Source organism: Epinephelus moara, chromosome 16 (assembly GCF_006386435.1).
Source record: "Epinephelus moara isolate mb chromosome 16, YSFRI_EMoa_1.0, whole genome shotgun sequence".
NCBI lineage: Eukaryota > Metazoa > Chordata > Actinopteri > Perciformes > Serranidae > Epinephelus > Epinephelus moara.
In genome coordinates this window covers 34,805,256-34,826,324 of record NC_065521.1, presented here as the reverse complement: position 1 = coordinate 34,826,324, position 21,069 = coordinate 34,805,256, and the positions used below count along the sequence as shown (strand labels likewise).

Genomic DNA, 21,069 nt, shown 5'->3' with positions numbered 1-21,069 from the left:
TCAGTGTTGATGCCATATTAATCATATCAACCCCAGGTAAACACAGAGAAGCAAAGTCCCCCCCCCCCCCCCCCCCCCCCAATCTCTCTCATTGGACCTTATTTCGGAAAAACGTGCAGTAATCAACGGTAAGTGACAAATAATTTTTGTTCCAGTTTGAACTGTGACATGAATTACACGTATGATGTTTGTCAATTTAAAACAGAACTTTGCAAATCAAGAAAGTAGCTGTTTGTCATAGCAGAAATTATTATAGTTTTGTATTTTCTATTCGTTTTAATTTTGTTTTAATTTCTGTTTTCAATTCAGTTTAGTTTCAGGTAGTTTCCAGAGTGGGTTTCCTCCTTTTAGTTTGGTTTTTCATGTTTAAAAATGTTTAGTTTTAGTTAAGTTTTTATTAGTTTCAGTATTAGTTGTTGTTTTTTCTTTTATAATATGTGGGATATATTTCAGGGGCAAGATTTAAGAAGTCAGAATAGGCGTTACAATACATACTGTGTGAAGAAAACTGAATCACAGTCATGTAGACATCCCACTCTCAATAAACATATGCACCAATGCCTCCACTTGCTTGCTGTATTAACAAATTTGACCAATATAGAGATATTTCCTTTTCATTTATTTTATTTTATCATAGTTAGTTTTGTAAGTACAAAACATTGTTTCAATTGATTTTTTTTCTTAAGTCTAGTAGTTTTAATTCAGTTAATTATTTTTTTTTCACATCTACTTTTAGTTTTTAGTATAGTTTTAGTTAACTATAATAACCTTGTGTTGAAGTACTATTAAGTTTTCCGTAACTGCTCAGTGAAACTACATCTCTCATCCTGCACGATATGCCAACTACACCATAGATGGCCAGCTGCGTAATTTATGTGAGTTCTACGCAGAAATGTAACTTTATCTAAACATGATGTGTTTTATCCAGAAACTTCTGGTCTTTATATTAGCCTTGAAGTGGGAGTAACAGCAAATCTTGTTGCTAATGTCAGTACATCCCTGCTCAAAACACAGAGGCATTGCAGCTTTAGCCAGAGAAAGTTGTAATGTAGCCTACTAACTTGCGTGGTCTTTCTAATTAAGTATTTTCACAGTCTTATACTTCAAAATTATCTTTTAAACTGACAAACATCATACTGTAATTCATGGCACAATTCAAAAGGAATAAAAAAGTACTGAGTAGTGCACATATTTGTTTTGAAATAAGCTTCCATGGTGGTCCAGTGGGAAGGGAGGGACTTTCTTTTTTTAAGAATTTTTTTTGGCATTTTTTCCTTTATTAGATAGGAAAGTCAAGCGTGAAATGGGGGGATGGAGAGGGGATGACATGCAGCAAAGGGCAGGAGAGTCGAGCCTGCGGCTGTTGTGGCAAGGACATAGCCTTTGTGCATTGGGCACCCTCTCTACCAGGTGAGCTAGTGGGTGCCCCGAGGAGGTACTTTGTATGGGGTCTACATTTGGTTAGTGAAAGTACAAAAGCAGCATTTGATCCTCCCTCACTACCACTACTGAAGTGCCTCTGAGCAAGGCACTACACCCAAATCTGCTCCAGTGGAGCTGCTCAATGGTGAACAGATCACATTGAAGTTGTACTTGGGAATCTTCCAGGTGTGAAGGGACGGTGAAAAAAAGAGCTCTCAATGATTCTACCCTGAGTAAATAGAAGTTAAAATAGGTTAAGGGGCTTGAGATGGATTCTGTTTCTATGGGTCTTCACAAGTATAGTAGTACAAACATGTTTTCGTGTGTGTGTATAGTGGGGGTTGGAGTTTAATCCCACATTAGAGGTGACTGGCTGGATTAGCAGTATAAAAAAAAACAGAGTAAAAATAAGCAGCAGTTCAGCTAAGACATTTTTACTCCATGTTGTACCTCTCTCTCCCTCCCTCTGGCACCCTCATGTCTCATCCTGCCTCTCTGTCTCCATCACCCTATTTCATTGCCAAATTCACACTCACTTCCTCCCAACTCATTGTAATACCCCGTCTGCCCAGCTCCGTTTTTGTTCTATTGCTCCCTTCAGTTTTCTTTTTTTTCCCCTCAATTGCCTGTGTTTTATCGAGTGTAGATGTGATTATATGGGCTTTTGTGTTTGTCTGACAGGTGTCAAGGGCATTCTATCTCAGATATTTCCACTTTATCTTTACCACACAAACACACACACACACACACACACTGACACACAACACAACGTGAGCAGCCCACTGCAGCGTGATGTGTTGTTAATAGGTCTGTCACCGGTGACAGTTTGGTAGGATGATCCGTCTCGGAGATTTCTTTGCAGAGTTGTCACTGGCACATCCATGTCGCAAGAATAAACACATTTGGATCTTGTCACAACTTTTATAGCTCCATAAACAAGGTGACCGCAGAAGAAGGCAATTTACTGTAAAAAAAAAAAAAAAGATGAGCGTGTGTGCGCGTGTTGACAAATGGCGTGACAACATTTGTAAGTCACATCTCAGAGTGTCATCAGAGTAAACAATGCTGTTAGGAACTGTGCTCCACAGACAACAACAAAGGTGAATCATCTGGCCAGCTGTAGTTAATTCAGACTGTGTCGACACTCCTCAAGCATTCACAGATTTCAATGACTTAAAGTATGGTACAATCATTCTTCGTGTTGATTGTTGTGCTTCATTTTGCAATTTGATTTGATTGATAAATGATTTTTGTCACAGTAAAACATTAAAGGTGAATTGTGAATGCTTTGGGACAGAGAAGACCAACCTCTCGATCGAGGCCGGGTGCCACGGTCACAATATCTCCAGTCTCACTGTTGATGGTGAACATGTTGGGGATGGGACTGTGTGGCGTCTGGGACAGGATTCGATAGCGCACCATTCCGTTAGCCGTGGTGTTGTCGTCACCGTCGAACGCTGACACATGCATCACATATGTTCCTGGTGAAGAAAGAACATTTGTCAGCGCACACGTTCAAGCAGCCACATACTAATAGAGACAAATGGAAGTGAGTCACCTTCAATTTCCAATAAAATATGTATGAATAGATTAATTTTAGACTTAAATTGCGTGCATCTACTGCTAACTCACAAAACACCACTGAACTACCTAACATCACACCTCAGCTGAGGAGAACGCCATTAATGTTAACATCTCATACTGTCATGAGACTCCTGTTCATGAGTAGATGCACTCTTCCTTCTGCACAGTGATATGGTTGGGAAGAACAGAGTTCTTACATGAAACTTATTTAAGATGCTGCTGATGCTGGTGTTCCGGACTTAAAAGAGGTGTGACATAACACAACAGCGTCAGCTTCTAGTAAGACAGTTCCCCCATTTCACGCAAATGTTAATTCGGCTCTGCTGCTACCTCAAGCTGCCAGCTTAACGGCAGAACAACAATGCCCCCCCAATGCTGTGTTTGTACGTTTTATACAGAACGAAAGGCAAACATTGGCACAACATTACCACCTTGAACAAGCTTTTAAAAAGAAATTAAAAAGATAGTGCCGGGTGACCCACTGACCATTTTATTTATTCACAAAGTAAATAAACTAATTCATGCTGGGATTTTTTTTGTATTCAAAGGATAAATAAGGTGCCAAAGTGCATAAGGAAGCATCAAAATAGAGGTTGTTTACCAAAAAAGTTCAGAAAGGATCATCCAGCCCCCCAACAGAGGTCCAGGCTTGTTATTTCTATATCAGTTATTGATGTTTGTTTATTAATTGGCCCCTAGCCTCCTGTCATGTTGTAAAAGCAGCCCCCACACAAAGCAAATTGAACATCCCTGGGCTGTAGTCTCACTTTAATTTTTATAAACATATTCCATTCAATTTTATCTATAAAGCCCAATATAACAAATCACAGAGGGCTTTAAAGCATATGACATCCCTCTGTCCTTGGACTCTCACAGCAGATGAGGAAAAACTCCCCCAAAAAACCTTTAATGGAAAAAAAATCGTAGAAACCTCAGAAAGAGCAACTGAGGAGGGATCTCTCTTCCAGGACGGACAGATGTGCAATAGATGTCATACAGAACAGATCAACATAATAAATTTGCAGTAATCCATATGACACAATTATACATAAAGAGAGGGAGAGAGAGAGAGAGACCAAGAGAGAGATGCAGGGCAGACAGTAATGATAATAGCTACAAAACATGACTGTTACTCCATATAAATGACTCACTTTGTAAAGTTTAATCCTTTTGTGCTACTGTGTTTTTTATTGGATAATTTAAAGCAGTGGTTCCCAACTGGTCCAGCCACAGGGTCCAGATTTCTCCTTAGTCATTAGTTCAAGGTCCGCAGTTTAATACATTCAGCCTCATACTTGCCTTTGGCCATGTCATCAAGCTAGTTTGCCGTCTCTGTCAAATACTTGTCCATTTGTCACTCTACATCAGGAAATGGCACTTCAAAATAAAAGCTCTACGCTGGACATTTACTGCACTTCAAAAATAAGTGTGTTCTTTGCAAACTTGACTCGTTTTTTGTTTGCAAGTCACACGCGGTCCATTCAGAATGGACCCACGACCCACTTTTGGACCGTAACCCACCAGCTGGGAACGTGCAAAATGCTCTGCACATGATATACTACTCTGCTTAATCAACCACCCTGCAAACAGATAACAATAACTGATACAGTATCGGTAATAATCACACTGATATTGGTTCATGTGCACATAAACACGGCCAATGAAACAACTTGGATGTTCCATAACAATTTGATAACACTTGCTATAATTGATCTTTACATATTCATGCCAGCGGCAGAGAAATGTTGCACACCTGTTCAGTGAATAGAATAACTCCAAGCACTGCAGGCCCTGATATGCGCAGATGTAATTGTGATCTGATTTTATGGCCACATAACACATCATATTTTGCATTTACAGGAGACATTTAACATGCTGCACATATATTGTGCTATATTCATTTCTTTTACACTGACCAAAATGGAAGGCTCTTGTACTTAGATTCTGATGACAGAATTGCTAATCACATTACTCTGATACTGATGACTATGCACATGAAAACAAGCTAATAAACTGTCTAGACGTTTGATAAAACCTGCTTACATTGATTGAACTGTTTGAAACCTGTTCTGTAAATAATAATCACGCCGCCTACAAGCACAAGTAGGCACAGACAAAGTATATGCAGACTGAGTTCTTTTGGAGAGAATAAGCCACTATCCTTCCATGAATGCACCACTTGTTTGCTGCCTCCACACACTCATATAACTCTGTGGGATCACTGCCTGTCACCCAATCTCTCCATCTCCCTCTCCCTCTTGCTCTCCCTCTCTCGCAGCCGATTCTAATTGCCAGAGATAGTGATATCATGCCAGTGACAGCCCCTGTCCGAGGATAATTGTAACCGCAGCTCCCATTTCAAACTTCATTACATTTCAAAGCAACATTTGTCAATGACTCGGCCACAGGGAGCACTCTAAAGGCCTCTCAGCGAGAAGAGGAAAAAAAAAAAAAGCCGACAGGAACAGAGGGAGGGAGAGGAAAAGAGAGAAATAGAGGACAGACTCCATATTTGGTTTGATTCCAAGTGGAGTGACTCTCACTTCTCCACCCATCATTTTTTTTTTTTTTTTTTTTTTTTTTAGAGATGGGGGGGATAGAGAGACGGAGATGAAGAATCACAATGTGTCACACATCGCCGGGGTAATTTCATTAAGCTGCACTCTTAGGGGGTTTAATGTGGACCCTTTGTACAGGCGTCCTAAGCTGTGCCTGACAGGATTAGGTCCCCATAATGACTCTTTAATTTGCAAACTAATTCAAGTCTGTAATTGGCCTTCCATTGAAACCACTGGAGCTCTAAACTCTAAAACTCTCCTTTTTTATGATTATTGTTCAGCTGAATGTCATGCATGCCACAGAGACTTGTCTGCTGTGTGGGACCGGGCTGAGGGGGGAGGGGACAGCAGCGGTGAGAGAAAAAAAAGAAGAAACTCAGAAAGAAAAGGAAATGAGAGCCTGGACGCCTCTTGAGATCACCTCTGGTGCAATAAACTCTGGCTCATCAGGCTCACACACACACGCATGCACACAGAGAGCTCATCTCCGTGATTCTTCCGCTCTGAGGTTAGACATAAAATGACCCAGTGGTGCTACAGCGTGGTACATTTAATCCTCAATCTCCTCTCCAGCCTGAGCACCCTCTTTGGTTTATGGCCGCTGCTGCAGTCGGCTAAATGAAAAGCCACTGTAGGAGACAGATTCTCCGTCTGTCTGCTAAATCAAGGGGAATAGAAAATTCTCTGTTGCGTCAAAGATTCACTGGTTTTGTCACACTTTTAACGACACCACTCTCTCCTGATATACTAGTCGCTCTTCCTCCGTCCACCCATATCCAAACACGTCACCCCTTGTCACATTTCTTTAATCTTTCTTAATGAATGCTTCTCTCCTGCAATAACTTCTGCTTTACACTTTACTTCTTCCTTCATCCATCCATCCATGCTCCATTACCTGGTTTGGAGCCTTCATCCACAGAGCCATTGTAGACCTGGTTTTTGAACTCGGGTCTGTTGTCGTTCATGTCGATGACGAAGATGTACAGATCGATGGGGTTCTCAACCTGGTTCCCATTCATGTCCACGGCGTGGGCTCGCAGCTGGGAGACAAAAAAACACAAGAAATGAGGTTAGATTATAACCATTATGGGCGCAGGAAGTAATGAACTGATAAATAATGTATGATGAGTCTGCGATGAGTGCTTGTATTGGTTTTAGGGAGGAAATTATTTAGGGTAAACATTTGGTGGTTGATGAATGAAAAAAATAATTTCTCATGGAATGAACAAGGGTCTATCCATCTAGCAACATTTATTTACATCAAGGGTGTAATTTCCACTGAGGGTGGTCATCCCTCCTGCTTTTCAAAATCCTCTTTTTGTTTCTGCCTCGTACAGTTTGCGTTTGTCAGACCTGACAGGCAAAGTCTACAGACAGTAATCAGCTTCCTCTGCAAGTGTTTTGTGGAAGAGACATCATGAAATGTGTGTTTTCATTAACAGGTGAAAGGTGTGTAATTTTATGACTCTAATGATCTAGAATTATCGCCTCTTGGTTGTTTGCCTCTGCCAACCAGTCAAGTTGTAGTTTACATGCATGTCTGTTAAGACTCATATGTAGCCAAGACAGTTGACGATGCTTCAAATATTGATTTTGCCGCAATGAAGCAACAAATTCTAAAACTGGAATGCTCCAAACATGTTTGCAACCTGGCAGCACACAAGATCTTTACAATCAGCACAGTTTCAAGGTGGACAACCAAAATTAGTGTCACCAATTCAGTATCTGACCAATACCCCTTTTCGACAGTCATGGGCTGGCTTGGCTTGGTTTGTGCCGTCAGCCCAGCACAGACGAGGGTTGGCTGCAGTCGGCGAGATGTCACCGCTACCTGCTTAAGGGCAAGTACTCTGGCTTTACGACTTTCTCCTGAGAAGGTCCATCTCAGGCATTGCTTGGCATGGCTTGGCGCGTCTAAACTGGCAATGGAAACAAAAATCGGTGCAGCATGATGTTACTCGGCACGACCAACAGTGACAGTGGAAAAGGGTATAAATGTCTCCCCCACTGTTGGTGAGTTATGGCATCAGGTAATGGCCAAAAAGAGTGTTTTCGTAGAACATAATGATGTCACAATGAAGCTGACCTAGGACCTTTAGGATATAAAATTTCATCCTATTACACATTTGTGTAAAATTTTGTCTTAATTAGGAGATAAATTCTCGAGTTATGGCCAAAAACATGTTCCGTGAGGCCACAGTGAACTTGGCCTTTGACCACCAAATTCTAATCAGCCCATTCTTGAGTCTAAGTGGATGTTTGTGACAAATTTGAGGAAATTCCCTTCAGGTGCTCCGGAGATATCAGGTTCACTGGAATTGGAAAGATGTGAGGTCACAGTGACCTTTAATCATCAAATTCTAATCAGTTCATCGATGAGTCCAAGTGGACGTTTGTGCCAAATTTGAAGAAGCTCCCTCAAGGAGTTCAGGAGAATGAGATCCATAGACAATCTGAAAACATAATGCCTCTAGCCACGACTGTCCCCAGCGCGGCTGGTTAAAAACACTGCAGCTGAGTATCAGTGAAGTTGTCAGTGTTCCTGAAACAAATATTGATTTGGTGAGTAAAACTTTTATTTCAGATGACTTTAGTTCAGTTTAAAGTCTTTGCATGCTTTATTCATTATGTTTAATTTTAATTACTGTATCTGTGGCTAGTGGCTAGAGATTTAAATACGCAAACATCTTTTAATAGTTGTTGGCATGTTTAAATATCAATTCTTTATATCACTCCTGGGATAGACGCCCTCATCCTCTCAGCGTATTCCCAACTGTCTCTGCTCACAGGAGTGGACAAAAGAAAGGGAGAAGCAACATAAATAAAACACCAACAAACTGAAAGTTTTCTCATACTTCAAGATGACTACTTCCACAGAACCTCTAAAGCCAAACAGAAAAACACCTCTGCACTGTTTTCTGAATTTGTCATCTAACTGTGCTCATGAATACACGGGCTGATAAAAATCTGCGTTATTGAATTATACAGTACAGCAGTTTAAAAAAGATTTCCTAAGCCTACACAACAATACGTGGTAGGGTCAGCAGTAAAATTCTGGATATTTTTCTTGCAGAGACATAGCCTTTGCGATCATGCACTTTCTCCAGACTTATCTTTTTTACACTTAGTCCCTGGAAGTTTTTATCTCAGCAGAAACCAAAACAAGAAACATCTTATTTTATTGGAAGCTGGCTCCGTTGTAAAGGCAAGGTGTCTGTTTCAGGATCACTGTGTTGGATCCCAGGCCAACATTCTGTCTGGTTTTCTTTGAAAGAGAGTTCTGAAATCTCTTCACTTCCCTCTGACTCCACAAACACAGTCAGCCCATCTCAAATTCAACTCAGCTGTGCTCAGATCAATGGAATCACCAACTAGGATTTCTCACAAAGTTTGGACATGGAGTTATTACTGGAATCAATACACGCTGAAGTCTGGGGGGGGGGGGGGGTTAAAAAAAAAGCTGAATGAATGAAAATGAGAGCGGAGAAAATAGCTGAAATTATCAGGGAAATATTGAGTTTAAATAAATACTACGTTTGTTTTTTCGCTCCATACGTGAAGGTCAAAGTAACAGAATGAAAAAGCATTTCAAAATGAACTCCTTGGTTCTCTCTAAAGCTGTTTTGATTCACTTCACCGTACCCTGGAATGTTTATATCCCTGAACATGACTTATTCAGTGATATTCCTGTCAGCTGAAAGCACCGGGGATGTTTAGTTTATATCATACAAGGAGGGGAAAAGGCAGAATTCTGATACTATCTACATCCTGCTCCTAACAGCATAGGCGGGTAAATATTTATTCAGGTAAAATGTCAGCAATCAATTTCAGGAGAAGGACCCTCCACCTATTTGATGTTATGGATATTCATCTAAAGGAAAGGTAAAGGAAGATGAAAGGTAAAGTGACAGAATTGGAAGCGGCTGAAGGAAAAATGAAAACATGTAAGGAACAGATAAAGAAGAAAGATGAGAAACTGTAACATGAGCACTTTTTTTCCTCCATCCTGTATGGAAAATGGTTCTCTTTACATCTGAGCATGTCTGATGGAAAAACAGCTACCTGGCCACTGCAAGAGCACGAGAGCCAGATAAGTAAAATAGCCTCAAGGCTTGTTGTGGCAAGAAATAGAATAAATTGCCCTCTCCATAGGCCCCTTCTCCTCAGAGAGGTGAAGATCCCCTCCACTGCCGCCCATCCTCTCCTCTCCACCGTCTGCTCCCGAGTCTGCACCTCCACCAAAATCGCGTCTTCGGGTCCCCCTGAGGTTAATTTGACTTTACTTTTTCCACTGCATTGTCTGATCTGTCCTGCACCCAATATCCGCGCGCTGCCATCGCATCTCCCATCTCGCTGTGCTGTAACAGGCTAGGAGCCAGGCCCCTTATCTCTACCCACCCTCATCCCTCCATCCCGCATGCACCCACACCCTAATTCAATAACAGCAAGAGTCAGAGATTACCGCCATGTTTAAAGAAGGCAAAATGTAATTCTGGGTCCACATTAAAGTTATTATCTTGAAAGGCAGGGAGAGAAAACAGACCATACCAGGCAGCGCTCGGCATTTGGCAAAGAGGCAGCATCCTGATAAAGATAACAGCAGACCCAGAAGCTCCAAGGTTTTTTTCCCCTCATAAGAATGCATCTTGTTGCATGGCTGGGTTTGAATTTCAGACTGCTCATTCTTTTGAAATAAAAAGAAGTAGACCGTAACTTTGTTCCGTCCTTGCATGAAATATGAAGTAAACAAAAGAAGGAGCACAAAGTCAAATTCTAACTTTGTGTGTGTGCTGCAGTTTTGCAGGATGACACTGCTCAGTAAATAAAATCTTGAGATTGAGGACGTTCATGTTTTATACAATCCTGTTTAATTGCCTCCCTGATGCTCTCACAGCAGCTAGTGTGAGAGGCCTTTAATCGAAGTTCAACACCTTTCTTCATTTGTTTGCACGTACATCTTTACCTTGTCTCATCTGGTTTCTCCCTGCCATTTGTATTCCACACCAACAAACACTTTTCCTCTACAACAAACACGGAGTTTAACTTAAGCAGCCTTTAGCGAGCTTCCGCCTTTCTTAACAAATCACCTCATTGATTGGACTTTCTCCCAGGTATAAATCTGCTCGGCCCCCACTGAAAGGTTGGGCTTGCCAGCTCACCAGGACTGTAAGTCAAGATGAGGTTCCCATATGAATACAAGGATAGTGGCAGCTACAGAGTCTGAGAAAACTAGAGACAGAAACTTAAAGTGATGAACCCAGTGTGGTTGCTCAATACATCAAAGCCTCGGGGGCTCTCCTTCCAGAAGACTAGCGGAAAGACTAGCTTAGTCAGCAATACGACAAGTTAGGACTTTCCTAAACTTTAAATGCACTTTGTCCAACTGTTTGATATTTCTATGCCTTGACCAGCAAGCAAAACACAAAGGTGAGACAAGAGGCGCTGTTGGAAGTTTCATTTAAATGAGGTAGCGCCGGGACAGGCGACCCCAGACAGTCCTGTCTAATTTGGTTTTGGAGCAGCACAGCATGGATGAAACGAAGATGGTCATGCATGCTGCACTGGGCCGAGGATGGTTTTACACGACTGTTTATGTACCAGCTGAACAAACAATATACAGTGTGTGTCAGCTTTGGAGGTTTCATTTTGAACTTAGGAAAGAGACAGGCCAGTTGTTCAGTTTCCATGCTCTTCCAGCTCTCCAGCTAGTCCTCTACTGCTGGCTGCAACAGTGCAGGAGGTCTTTATCAGGGGCACATTAATAGCCTCCTGAGACCCTGAGGAAAAAATGTTTAAATATTTCAATTTCTTTAAGTTATTTGATGTAATTAAATGGGATGTTAGAAACATATTACAAAGCTTTGTTCCTCAAAAATGTGGACATCTGGTCAATGTTTTCCACAAAAAGAACATTACAGTGAAGTATAATTATATTACATGATTGAATTAACTTAAAAAATGTAATATAAAAGGTACTGTGTATGCTTTTAACTGGTTATACATGTGTGTGTGTGTGTGTGTGTGTGTGTGTGACAACAAGGCCTTAGTAAAGCCTTGTTTCTACCGAGCAGTATGGTTCAGTTCAGTACACTTTTTTTCCTGTTTCCACTGTGAAAAGTTGTGGATGGTACCAATGGAACCGTTCTGTACCGTTCCCATTTTTGGTCCCCCCTCTGTTGGGGTACCTAGCACACAGATCTGGTACTAAAAGGTGGAGCTGTGAACACTGCAGTCTGTTGATTGGTCAATAGAGGATGGTCACTCTGCTCAGGGCTGAGCTGTGGCTGGTTTTGAGGCTCATGTAGCCAATGTTTATACTGTGGAGAGTTTTATTAGTAAACTGTTACTATAAAATGAAAGGATGTTTTGCTGCCTCTCGCAGCAGCTGGAGTCGGAGAAAAAATAATTTAATTCACTGGGTCGACTGCTGGGGACTTTCAAGGTGGAACATTAACTTGTAATGTTACTCAGTGCATGAGTTGATATGAATCAATCAACACACCTTAAATATCACTGTGACAACTTCGACCATTACTGCGGAGCATCGTTCCTGTGGGCTACAGCAACACTAAACCCCTGAGCTTGCCTGAGAAAGACTAAATGCCCAAACCCACTATTCTTAAATATCCCATGGAGAGAGACTCTCACTGCAGCCTGTTTGATTTTGTTCTGACAATTTCATCATGCACCCTGTTCTGTGGACAATAAACGAGGTGCAGACTTCCATCTGTGTCACTGATAATGAGGAAATACAGTGAGTGCTGGACAGAGCAGTGAGTGACAACAACCCCGCCCACATTTAAGAGTTCTGTTTGTGGTGGAAACACTAGGGTCTAGGTACCATGTCTGAAGGGTTACTGTTGGTTCCAAAGGTACCATACCGAAAGTGTTTGGTGGAAACAGGGCTTAAGTCACTGAAATAGTGACAGCACATAACTCATTAAATCTCAACTTGTCATTGTTTATTTATGGATGGAAAAAAATAGATGTTAATCAGTAATATTTTGAGGGCCTAAAAGGCAGAATTTTTAAACTCTGGACAGTGCCAGGCTAGCTGTTTCCCCCTGGTTCCAGTCTTTAAGCTAAGCTAAACTAGCAGCTGCTGGGTGTAGCTTCATATTTAGCGCACAAACATGAGAGTGGTATCTTTTCATTTTAATCTTGGAAAGAAAGCAGAGTTCCCTAAGTAAGAATGACATTGATCTTTTCTTGTCATTTTCAGAAAGACGGCAAATACGAGTATATGCCAACATGTTGTATTCACATCTTGCCACTCGCTGAGCCAATTTCTTCCTCTCTGTTTGCCGCTGTTACTGGCACAGCAGTTTAAAACTTGTAGCTTAATGATTAATTAACACATTCTCTGACTTATACTTCACTTGATCCAGATGCTCTGCACATAAAGCTGCTGCATCTATGTGAGTGAAAAGGTGCTAATTGGTAATTCTATCATTCATTCCATAACCAGTGTATGCTAAACATCTAATTGTTCCTCACCGTGATCAGAGTACAAGAACACACACACACAACTCTTCAAGGAAATGTTTCTACTTGCCGTCTTACAGTGTGCTCATGTTTAATGTAACAATGTAATGCAATATTGTTATGTAAAGTTTATAGGATGGATTTAATTAAATAATTTCTAAAGCTGATTTGTTTTTTCATAATGTGGTATGGAAAGAATAAATCAAATGTAAAACAACTGTCTGTTATCTTATGCATATTGGAAGTTATGGAAAGTAAATACTGCAAGATACAACAACACATGAACCAGAACAGAGGCAAATCAACGTCAGCTCGGCGCCTGCAAGTCGTCACTTGAGTCCTCAGATATCTTGCAGACTAAATATCTGGACCTGACGGGAACTTTGTGGGTGAACTACAGCCAATGAGAGTGTTGGCTGAGGACAGAGCCGAGTGGCACTGCGGAGCTGTCTATGGTGTGTGTGTTTGAGGGAAAGTGACAGAGGGGAAGAGAAGATGGAAGGTGGACGCAGTGTTTCTGTCAGTTATTAGCCTAGTGCCTAACTCAGAATGTTTGTCACTTGATGACCTTGATATTTTCTACTAAGCACCCCCTGACCCCTGGTTGGGAGTCATCATACTAAATGTGGATTCCTCCCGGTGAAAGATCTCATAGTGCGTGACCCCTGTCACTAGTCTATCAAGTAGTGTGAAAACCGTAGTGACTCTGAGACTCCCAATTACAAGTTGGTAAGTTGTGTGGTGTGAACAGTACAATCAGTCTGACGACCCTGACAGTCGTGTGGTGTGAACTTAGCTCTACATTGATGCCGTATAAAGACGTATGTGTTAAATGTAAGGTTAATGAGTCATGTTTGCACTTTGTTTTAAGTTTTAATTACTTTTTAATCACCCTCCATTTGCAATACCTGCACTGTTAACCACCTCACACTGCGTCCATTAGCAGATACTTCATTATAGTGACAGTAATTTGCAGTAGTTCTGGTGCCTGGACTGTTACTTCTGTGTTTTTAGTAAGGTGTTTCTCTATTCCTGTATATAGGGGTGTTTTTGTATGTATCTGTCTCTCTATCTAAAGGGTTAACTGGCAGTATAATGATGTTTGTGGGGTTTATTTCAAAGGTCAGAGCTGTTCTGTGTGTGTGTGCGTGTGTGTGTGTGTGTGTGTGTGTGTGTGTGTGTGTGTGTGTGTGTGTGTGAAAAGAGAAAGAGAAACACACTCACATGGTAAGAGGAGCGATGTTCTCGATCAAGAGGTTTGGTGACGAACATCTTTCCAAGCACCGGGTCGATATTGAACACCTCATTGGGCGGCTGATCTGCTCCCACCCCAGTGATGCTGTATCGGATGGAGATGTCCTTATCCTGATCTGAACGAATCTGCATCACAACAAACAAAGAACAACAGTCAATCGGTCAATCAAGTGTTTATTGAAGTCCCATAACGAGACTTTACTCCCCTCTTGCACTGAGTAAACTCAAACACACTGTCACCACAGCCAACATAAACCTATTGGTACAATATGTACTGCAGGGTGTTTATTATTCAAGGACCAGTTTGTGATATACGGCCTTGGAGTTTAATAATTTCGTCCTTACACAACCTCAGAAATCTGATATTGCATATTACTCATTGGAAACATGCACAGGCACACAAACACACACACGTGGAGCACGCACCCTCGCAAACACACATATTCATCACAGTGTGGCATTTCTAGCCACCACATACTCAAGGATTCCATTAGTGCTGCCGCAGGGAGCGCTATGCATTCTGTTTGGCAGAATTGGACTGCTTCAAAAGAGAAATTTAAATTCAATATTTCGGTGGGAGGAAGAAATGAAATCAACCTATATTTACTGTTAACTGACAGTCAGGTAGAGATTTTATTAAGATTTGCTGGAGCCAAGCTGGGAATACAGACAGGTTGTGAACAAAAGTGTCAATTAGGTAGGAAAGTGGGGTCGTAATTGTTGTGTAATTAGGGAAGCAACTACAGGCAACATGACAATAAACAAATTTTGAGGAGGCAAAAATGGGCCAGAAGAAAATAACAGTCTGAAATCCAGGGGTGCACACCAGAAGAGAATTATTCAGTGACTGTGGGAGATGGGAAGCAGAATGTTCTTTAAGAAATAGGCCTGTTTACGTTGGTTCAGCTTTCCTTTTCCAGATCGACAACTAATAGGTGCATTAAGTGCACTGCTAGGCCTGTGATTTGGACTGAAGTGCTGTGTAATTGGGACTCATTTGGAGGAATTTTTCAATTTGGTGCCCAAATAGAGTCCAAACCTCTGAGCATCCCATCTCTGTCCATTAACTACATGACAACCCGTGAACATCAGCCGGTTTATCAAAATGACTCAATCATACACTTACTCCAGTATGCGGGCACATACTGTACACACACACACACACACACACACACACACACACACAGAGGAATGGGCCAACCTTTTTCTTCTAATCAATGACTATTTCAGTGGAGAGCCTAAGTGCACCAAAAGAGTACGGCTGTCCAAAGTTGTCTCCATCTTTCACCACTTGAAGAACCAATTTAGCCACACTTTTGACACACTAGGAATCCTGCCCTGCTGAGAAAATAGCTGGAGCAACTAACGAGGACAAGGAACGGACTTACAGTATTAGACAGGTGTCATCCTGACTCATCCTACCGGTGGAATAAAAACCTGTCACCATCACGACACCTTCTATTATCACCATTTCCCTTCCCCTCCTCTTCATCAGCCCCGGCATTATCATCAACTCTCCATTAGAAAGATCCGGTCGAGGTGTCTTTCTAATCAAACAAATGTGATCAGTTATAGACACCTTCCCTGTAAGAATGCAAGAGGAGCTGTCACAACATCCCACTAATGCTATTTGTGCATGTCTGTATGTGTGTTTTCTTTGGGGAATAGGGGGAGGAGAACGTCAGAATGCTCTGCACATATCTCAGCGAATTACTGCTGACAGCTATGATAATTAACGAGCTGCAGGCATCGACTGCAATTACTTCAAAGAAACTCTACCCGTTAAACACCAACAAACTAACAAATACCCAGCTAGCAGCTCAGCTGAACTCTCAAAGTGCCGCCATTACCCTCGTCTATAGGCAAAGCAAAGAGGCTGCAGCACACTGACTCCATCTACCTTTCCTGTCGCATTAGAAAATACAAGCAATTATTACACATCCCGCTGCCAACCTGTCTCCCCCTCTCATTCATCCCCCTCTTCTCCTCCCCTCTCCTTGTCTCTCCTTTCCTCTGCCCTCCCCTCTCCTTTCCAATTCCTCCTCTCTCATCTCCACTCCTCCCCTTTCCTCACATCTCTCCCCTCCGCTGTTCTCGCTCATCACTTTCTCTCTCTCTCTTTCTTCGCTTCAGGTCTCTGTGGGGACAGAAGCCATGCATGAAAAATGAAATTACTTCAATCCGTTGGCCTTGGCAGTGGCGTATAAATCCTCACCAGTTAGGAAGTGATAGCTCTCCATAATTCCATTTGGGTTTTCCCCGCCCCCCTGATTTCCCACCCGTTTCCAAGTTGTCCTGCTTGGGGGTTTGGGGGGGGGGATTCAGCTGCATGTTTCCACAGTCATTGAAGCCAATTAGCTCTCCCTCCCACAACGTTCACGTAAACACCTTTAAAACTGTTGAGGGACAGCGTCAGCATCCTTATCCTCATCTGTTTATATTCATATTTGTGTGTGGTTACATGTGCACACATATGCACATTTGCTTGCTCTGTCTGGCTCATAAATCATGATTAATATTTTATGTAGTGAATCATATGCATATATGCACAGCTATGGATTAAAAGAGCTCTACACAACATCCAGAGCATTAACACAGTAGCAAACAACTATTTGCTATGTAAAGACATAGTGGAGTAACAGCGTCCTGAGCAGAAAATGAGCTCACGCTCCCTCCGTGTGTCGTAAACCAAGCTTCTCTACTCGTTTTTATGGTCCAGCTATGCATATATGGTTCACCTGGATGGGCACGGTTATACAGGACGCAGCAGTGAACGACTCAGCGAGCTCCATGAGCGTCTCAGCCAGTGTAATATGATAACATGTGTGCCGCTTTTTGAGTATGCAGAACAAAAATCCTCAATTATTTTGGTTTGACGCAAATGAGAAGTTGTACTGAGTGGCAAACGATGGTTTAGTTATTTACAAAGCTTGGAAAATTAGGCAAACCACACTGAATAATACGGGCATACAATATGAGGTCAGTTTATGTAATGCATGTCAAACAGTGGTGTAGTGGTAGCTGATGTACTACCAGGTAGATGGGTAGGTTTCTGAAGATGAGTGGATATACTCTCCTTTATTTTCCAATGGCTTTTTGGCTGATAAGTTGGTATACTATAAACAACCAGTAAAAGATGTTGGTATACCCTGTTTACCTGTGTGTAATCTCTATTACAAAGGCATACAGAATACAATATTCATGTTTTCCTATAATTTGTTCATTTGATCTCACACCTACGCACATGGAAACTGAAAAAAACTATCTTGTAAGCTCATTTGGGCTGAACACCTGTTGATGCAAGATATTACATTGATATCCAAACACTGACCCCCTATCTGAGTAGATTTTCTTTGTTGGACATAATTGAGTCCATCTAAATGTCAGCTACTATTTAGTTGTGCATATTTTCTAAGTTAATATTATGATGGTCAATTTGATAATTTATCTGAAAGTCATTTGAAAATCTGCAGGGAAGTCTAATTGTTGTTGGAGCCATGCCAGCAGCACAAGGAGCAAAAACAGGCTGTCTACAGGTATCAGTTAGTTAAATGTAATGCCTTTTAAGACCTGTTCAAGACACTTATTAACCAAATTTAGGACAAGATTTTTGGACAAATCATGTTTCTCTTATTTAAGCACTGTAGGTAAGCACTGCAGGCAAGAAGTATACATGTGGTCTTGTGCAGAGGTAAGTGCTGTGAAGGAATATGGTTATTAGAGTGAGTTAAGTTGATCTACATTTTGCCAACAAGTATGAGGTAAAATGACAGTATTATAGTTTTTAAAGACATTACATTACAAATGTGTACTTTTGATAGAAAGGCTTCACTCATTCTCACAAAAAGAAATTAAAAATGGATTTATGAAATAAGGTAAAATGTTTGTAGTAGTTAAAACCTCACAAATTTGAATATAAGACTATTTAATGACTTTTAAGGCCTTATGGTTGTAACATTGAATTTAAGACATTAAGGACCTGTAGACACCCTGAAAAATGTAAGTGTGTCTTAGTAAATACACAGAAAAACTAAAAAAAATCAACCCTGTTCGAAGTTATAGTTACGCACGAGGGGTTAAGGCAAAGATTAGGTTAAAAAACAACCGAGTCCTGGTTTTGCTAGCTTACCCAAACCGTGACGAGACTCTTTTCAAAAGTAATAATTTACTTATCTCTCCCTGCCAACAGTAATTTGTAACACTACTCCTTATATTATTTTTCTATTACACCTAAGAAAATTGGTGAGTTGGTATCTCCCCTAAATTAAGACGTCTGAAAGACGGAGAGCAACATTTCTTCCACCACATAACCAGCCACAAGCTTAATTTCTTCGTTGTTGCCGCAGCTGTCCACAAGTAAAATCCAGTTTTGGTTGTTTAGCCAGTGTAGTGCTACAGCTGGGCTTACCTTTGGTGTGTGTATTTCCTGGAGTCTTATGCTGCTGTGCTGTCGGTCGTAGTGGGTAAAAGCTTTGAAGATGTGTTTTTCGCAGTGGAGAGAGTTTTAGTCCGACCACCTGCAGCATTAGTGTTCTTGTCATCTTTCCACTCGACAAAATCAAGGTAATGAAAATATTTTCAGCTGCCAAGGTAAGTGTTCCGATCTTCAAAAGTAGCTTGCTGCTTTGAAATGTACATGCCCAGCTCGATGATTACGAAAATGAGTCGGCTGATGTGATTGTTGTATTTCAAGTCAGTAGTGAGGTGATAACAAAAGTAACGTTTTAACGAGTTGTTTCGTTTTGGGGTAACTGTAATTTTATCACTGGAATTTTATATATAATTAGTTACACCACTCGTTACTGGAAAAAGTAATATTATTACTGTAACTCGTTACTGCCCAACACTGCTGACAAGAACGTGTATCGGGCACACAACACTCTGTGTGAAGCAGGAGGTAAGGCACTGTCCCCCGGTAAAATACCAATGTTTTAGGCAATCCTGCGTGTGTATTCCACTTGCTAGCTATTTGCCAATGCTCTGCTCTACACACATAAGGCAGTTACCACTGGTATCGGGAAGGCAGTGTCACAAAGCGTAACACCAAACCCTCCGGGTCTCATCCAGTAACACCAATAGTTCTGTCACTGCACACACCATTAGCTGCTAGCCACTGGCTAAGCCACCTCCATGTTGAGAGCCGTGTGCAGACAACCTCTGAATCATAGATACACACTTACACAGAGCTCCTTTAACAGACCCAATAATGGTCGTTAGCTAGCTGTTGTTGCATGTTATCAGTCTCCTCCTTTCATCACAGCACACTGTGACAGGCAGGATGTCGTTTCAATAGTAAGCAGCTCTCGCTATCATTCTGCCATTTTCGCTTCAGAGAGGGAGGGAATGTGTTGAAAAAGCTCAGCATGAGATGAGCACGGAGAGCTTCTCATAACCGCATAAGTACTTTTTATTTGCCTTAATGAAAAGAGGGAAACTCTCTGTCTCTCTTGCCACACTGCTATCTTGCACCCTCACACAATAACATGCAGTAACACTCACATAAAATGTCTCTATTGGGTAATAAATAACAAAAGAATTCATTTTCAAGAGTGCCAATAATAATAAAAAAAAATGTTTTTCAGTTTTCTCTTTTTTTGTGTTTTTTTTCATTCCTTCTAATTTTTCCTCTGTTGTCTTGATAGTGTGTGTGTGTGTGTGTGTGTGTGTGTGTGTGTGTGTGTATCGGGGGGGGAGAGAGTGGAGGAGAAACGCTTCGCTAAGAGAGATTGATAGTGAGAGTGAGGGAGAGAGGCAGAGAGAGAGTCATGACTGTATCATCCGGCATCAGAAACCAGACACTGTCTAAATGACCTATTTGTCGACGGATCAAAGCAATTCCCTTCATTACTGACAACTTGTCTGCTTCTTAAGGAGATCTTATCAGTGAGCTTAGCTCCCTTCTGCCAGGCAAAACTGAATCAAATGAGAAATTATCATGGCACCGGGTCTTCGGGGAAAACAGAGAAGAGGAGATGAAGAGAGGGGAATGAATAACACAGAGGCGCCATTCTACCACCGCGCTTACTGGGTTGCAGAGGAATTAATTCTCACTTAAAAATGCATGTTAACTAACACTTTTAAAATGTATCAAACTACTACTACTTAGATATGAGACTGCACCGCCTGTTGTAGATGCACACGACTGCATAAATTAATACTAAAATGATGTATATATTCAAATGAAATAAATCCAAATTGCATGTATTGATTAGGTGATCTATACTGCATGCTGAGAGGGTAACATTAGCATGAGATATGTGCAAAGATTTAAGCAGAAGTAGAGAGTAGAAGTAAGCTTGTAATATTTAATCACATTAGGGGAGGTAGAAAAATATTAGAAAGACCTTCGACTATGAGGTTATTCAATTAAATACCAGCACAAACTACAGCTTCAAAAATGAAACTGAATCATCGTTCTAATTGAGTCAAAATGTTTTGGTTTTTAAGATGCAACTTTACTGTTTTGGTTCACTCTCACGACTGTACTAGTGTTGCTTTGAAAGCGGAGTCAATATTGGGCTTGGAGACACTCCAAACTAATACTAATGTGGCTTTGTACCTGCTGTAAATAAGCATGGCCTCTTTGAAAGATCCAGTGTGCAGGATTTAGTGGCATCTATTGGCAGAAACTGTATATAATATTCATTAATATGTTTTTTATAGTGTATAATCATCCGAAAATTGTTCTGTTTTCATTACCTTAGAACAAGTTGTTTATATCTACAACCACACAGTCTGCCATGTTGCACTGCTCTGTTTCTACAGT

At 41.1% G+C, this 21,069-nt stretch overlaps 1 protein-coding gene across 1 annotated transcript in view; it reads right to left on the bottom strand.

The window, feature by feature from the left end:
- The window catches only part of LOC126403253 (cadherin-4-like), a 329,744-nt gene that overhangs the window by 48,788 nt on the left and 259,887 nt on the right, over positions 1-21,069 (bottom strand). Inside the window, exons 6-8 of the mRNA XM_050065819.1 lie at positions 14,274-14,429; positions 6,460-6,604; positions 2,731-2,903 (exon numbers count right to left, since the gene is read on the bottom strand). Coding sequence (XP_049921776.1) covers positions 2,731-2,903; positions 6,460-6,604; positions 14,274-14,429 — 474 coding nt within the window. The remainder of the gene's footprint in view (positions 1-2,730; positions 2,904-6,459; positions 6,605-14,273; positions 14,430-21,069) is intronic.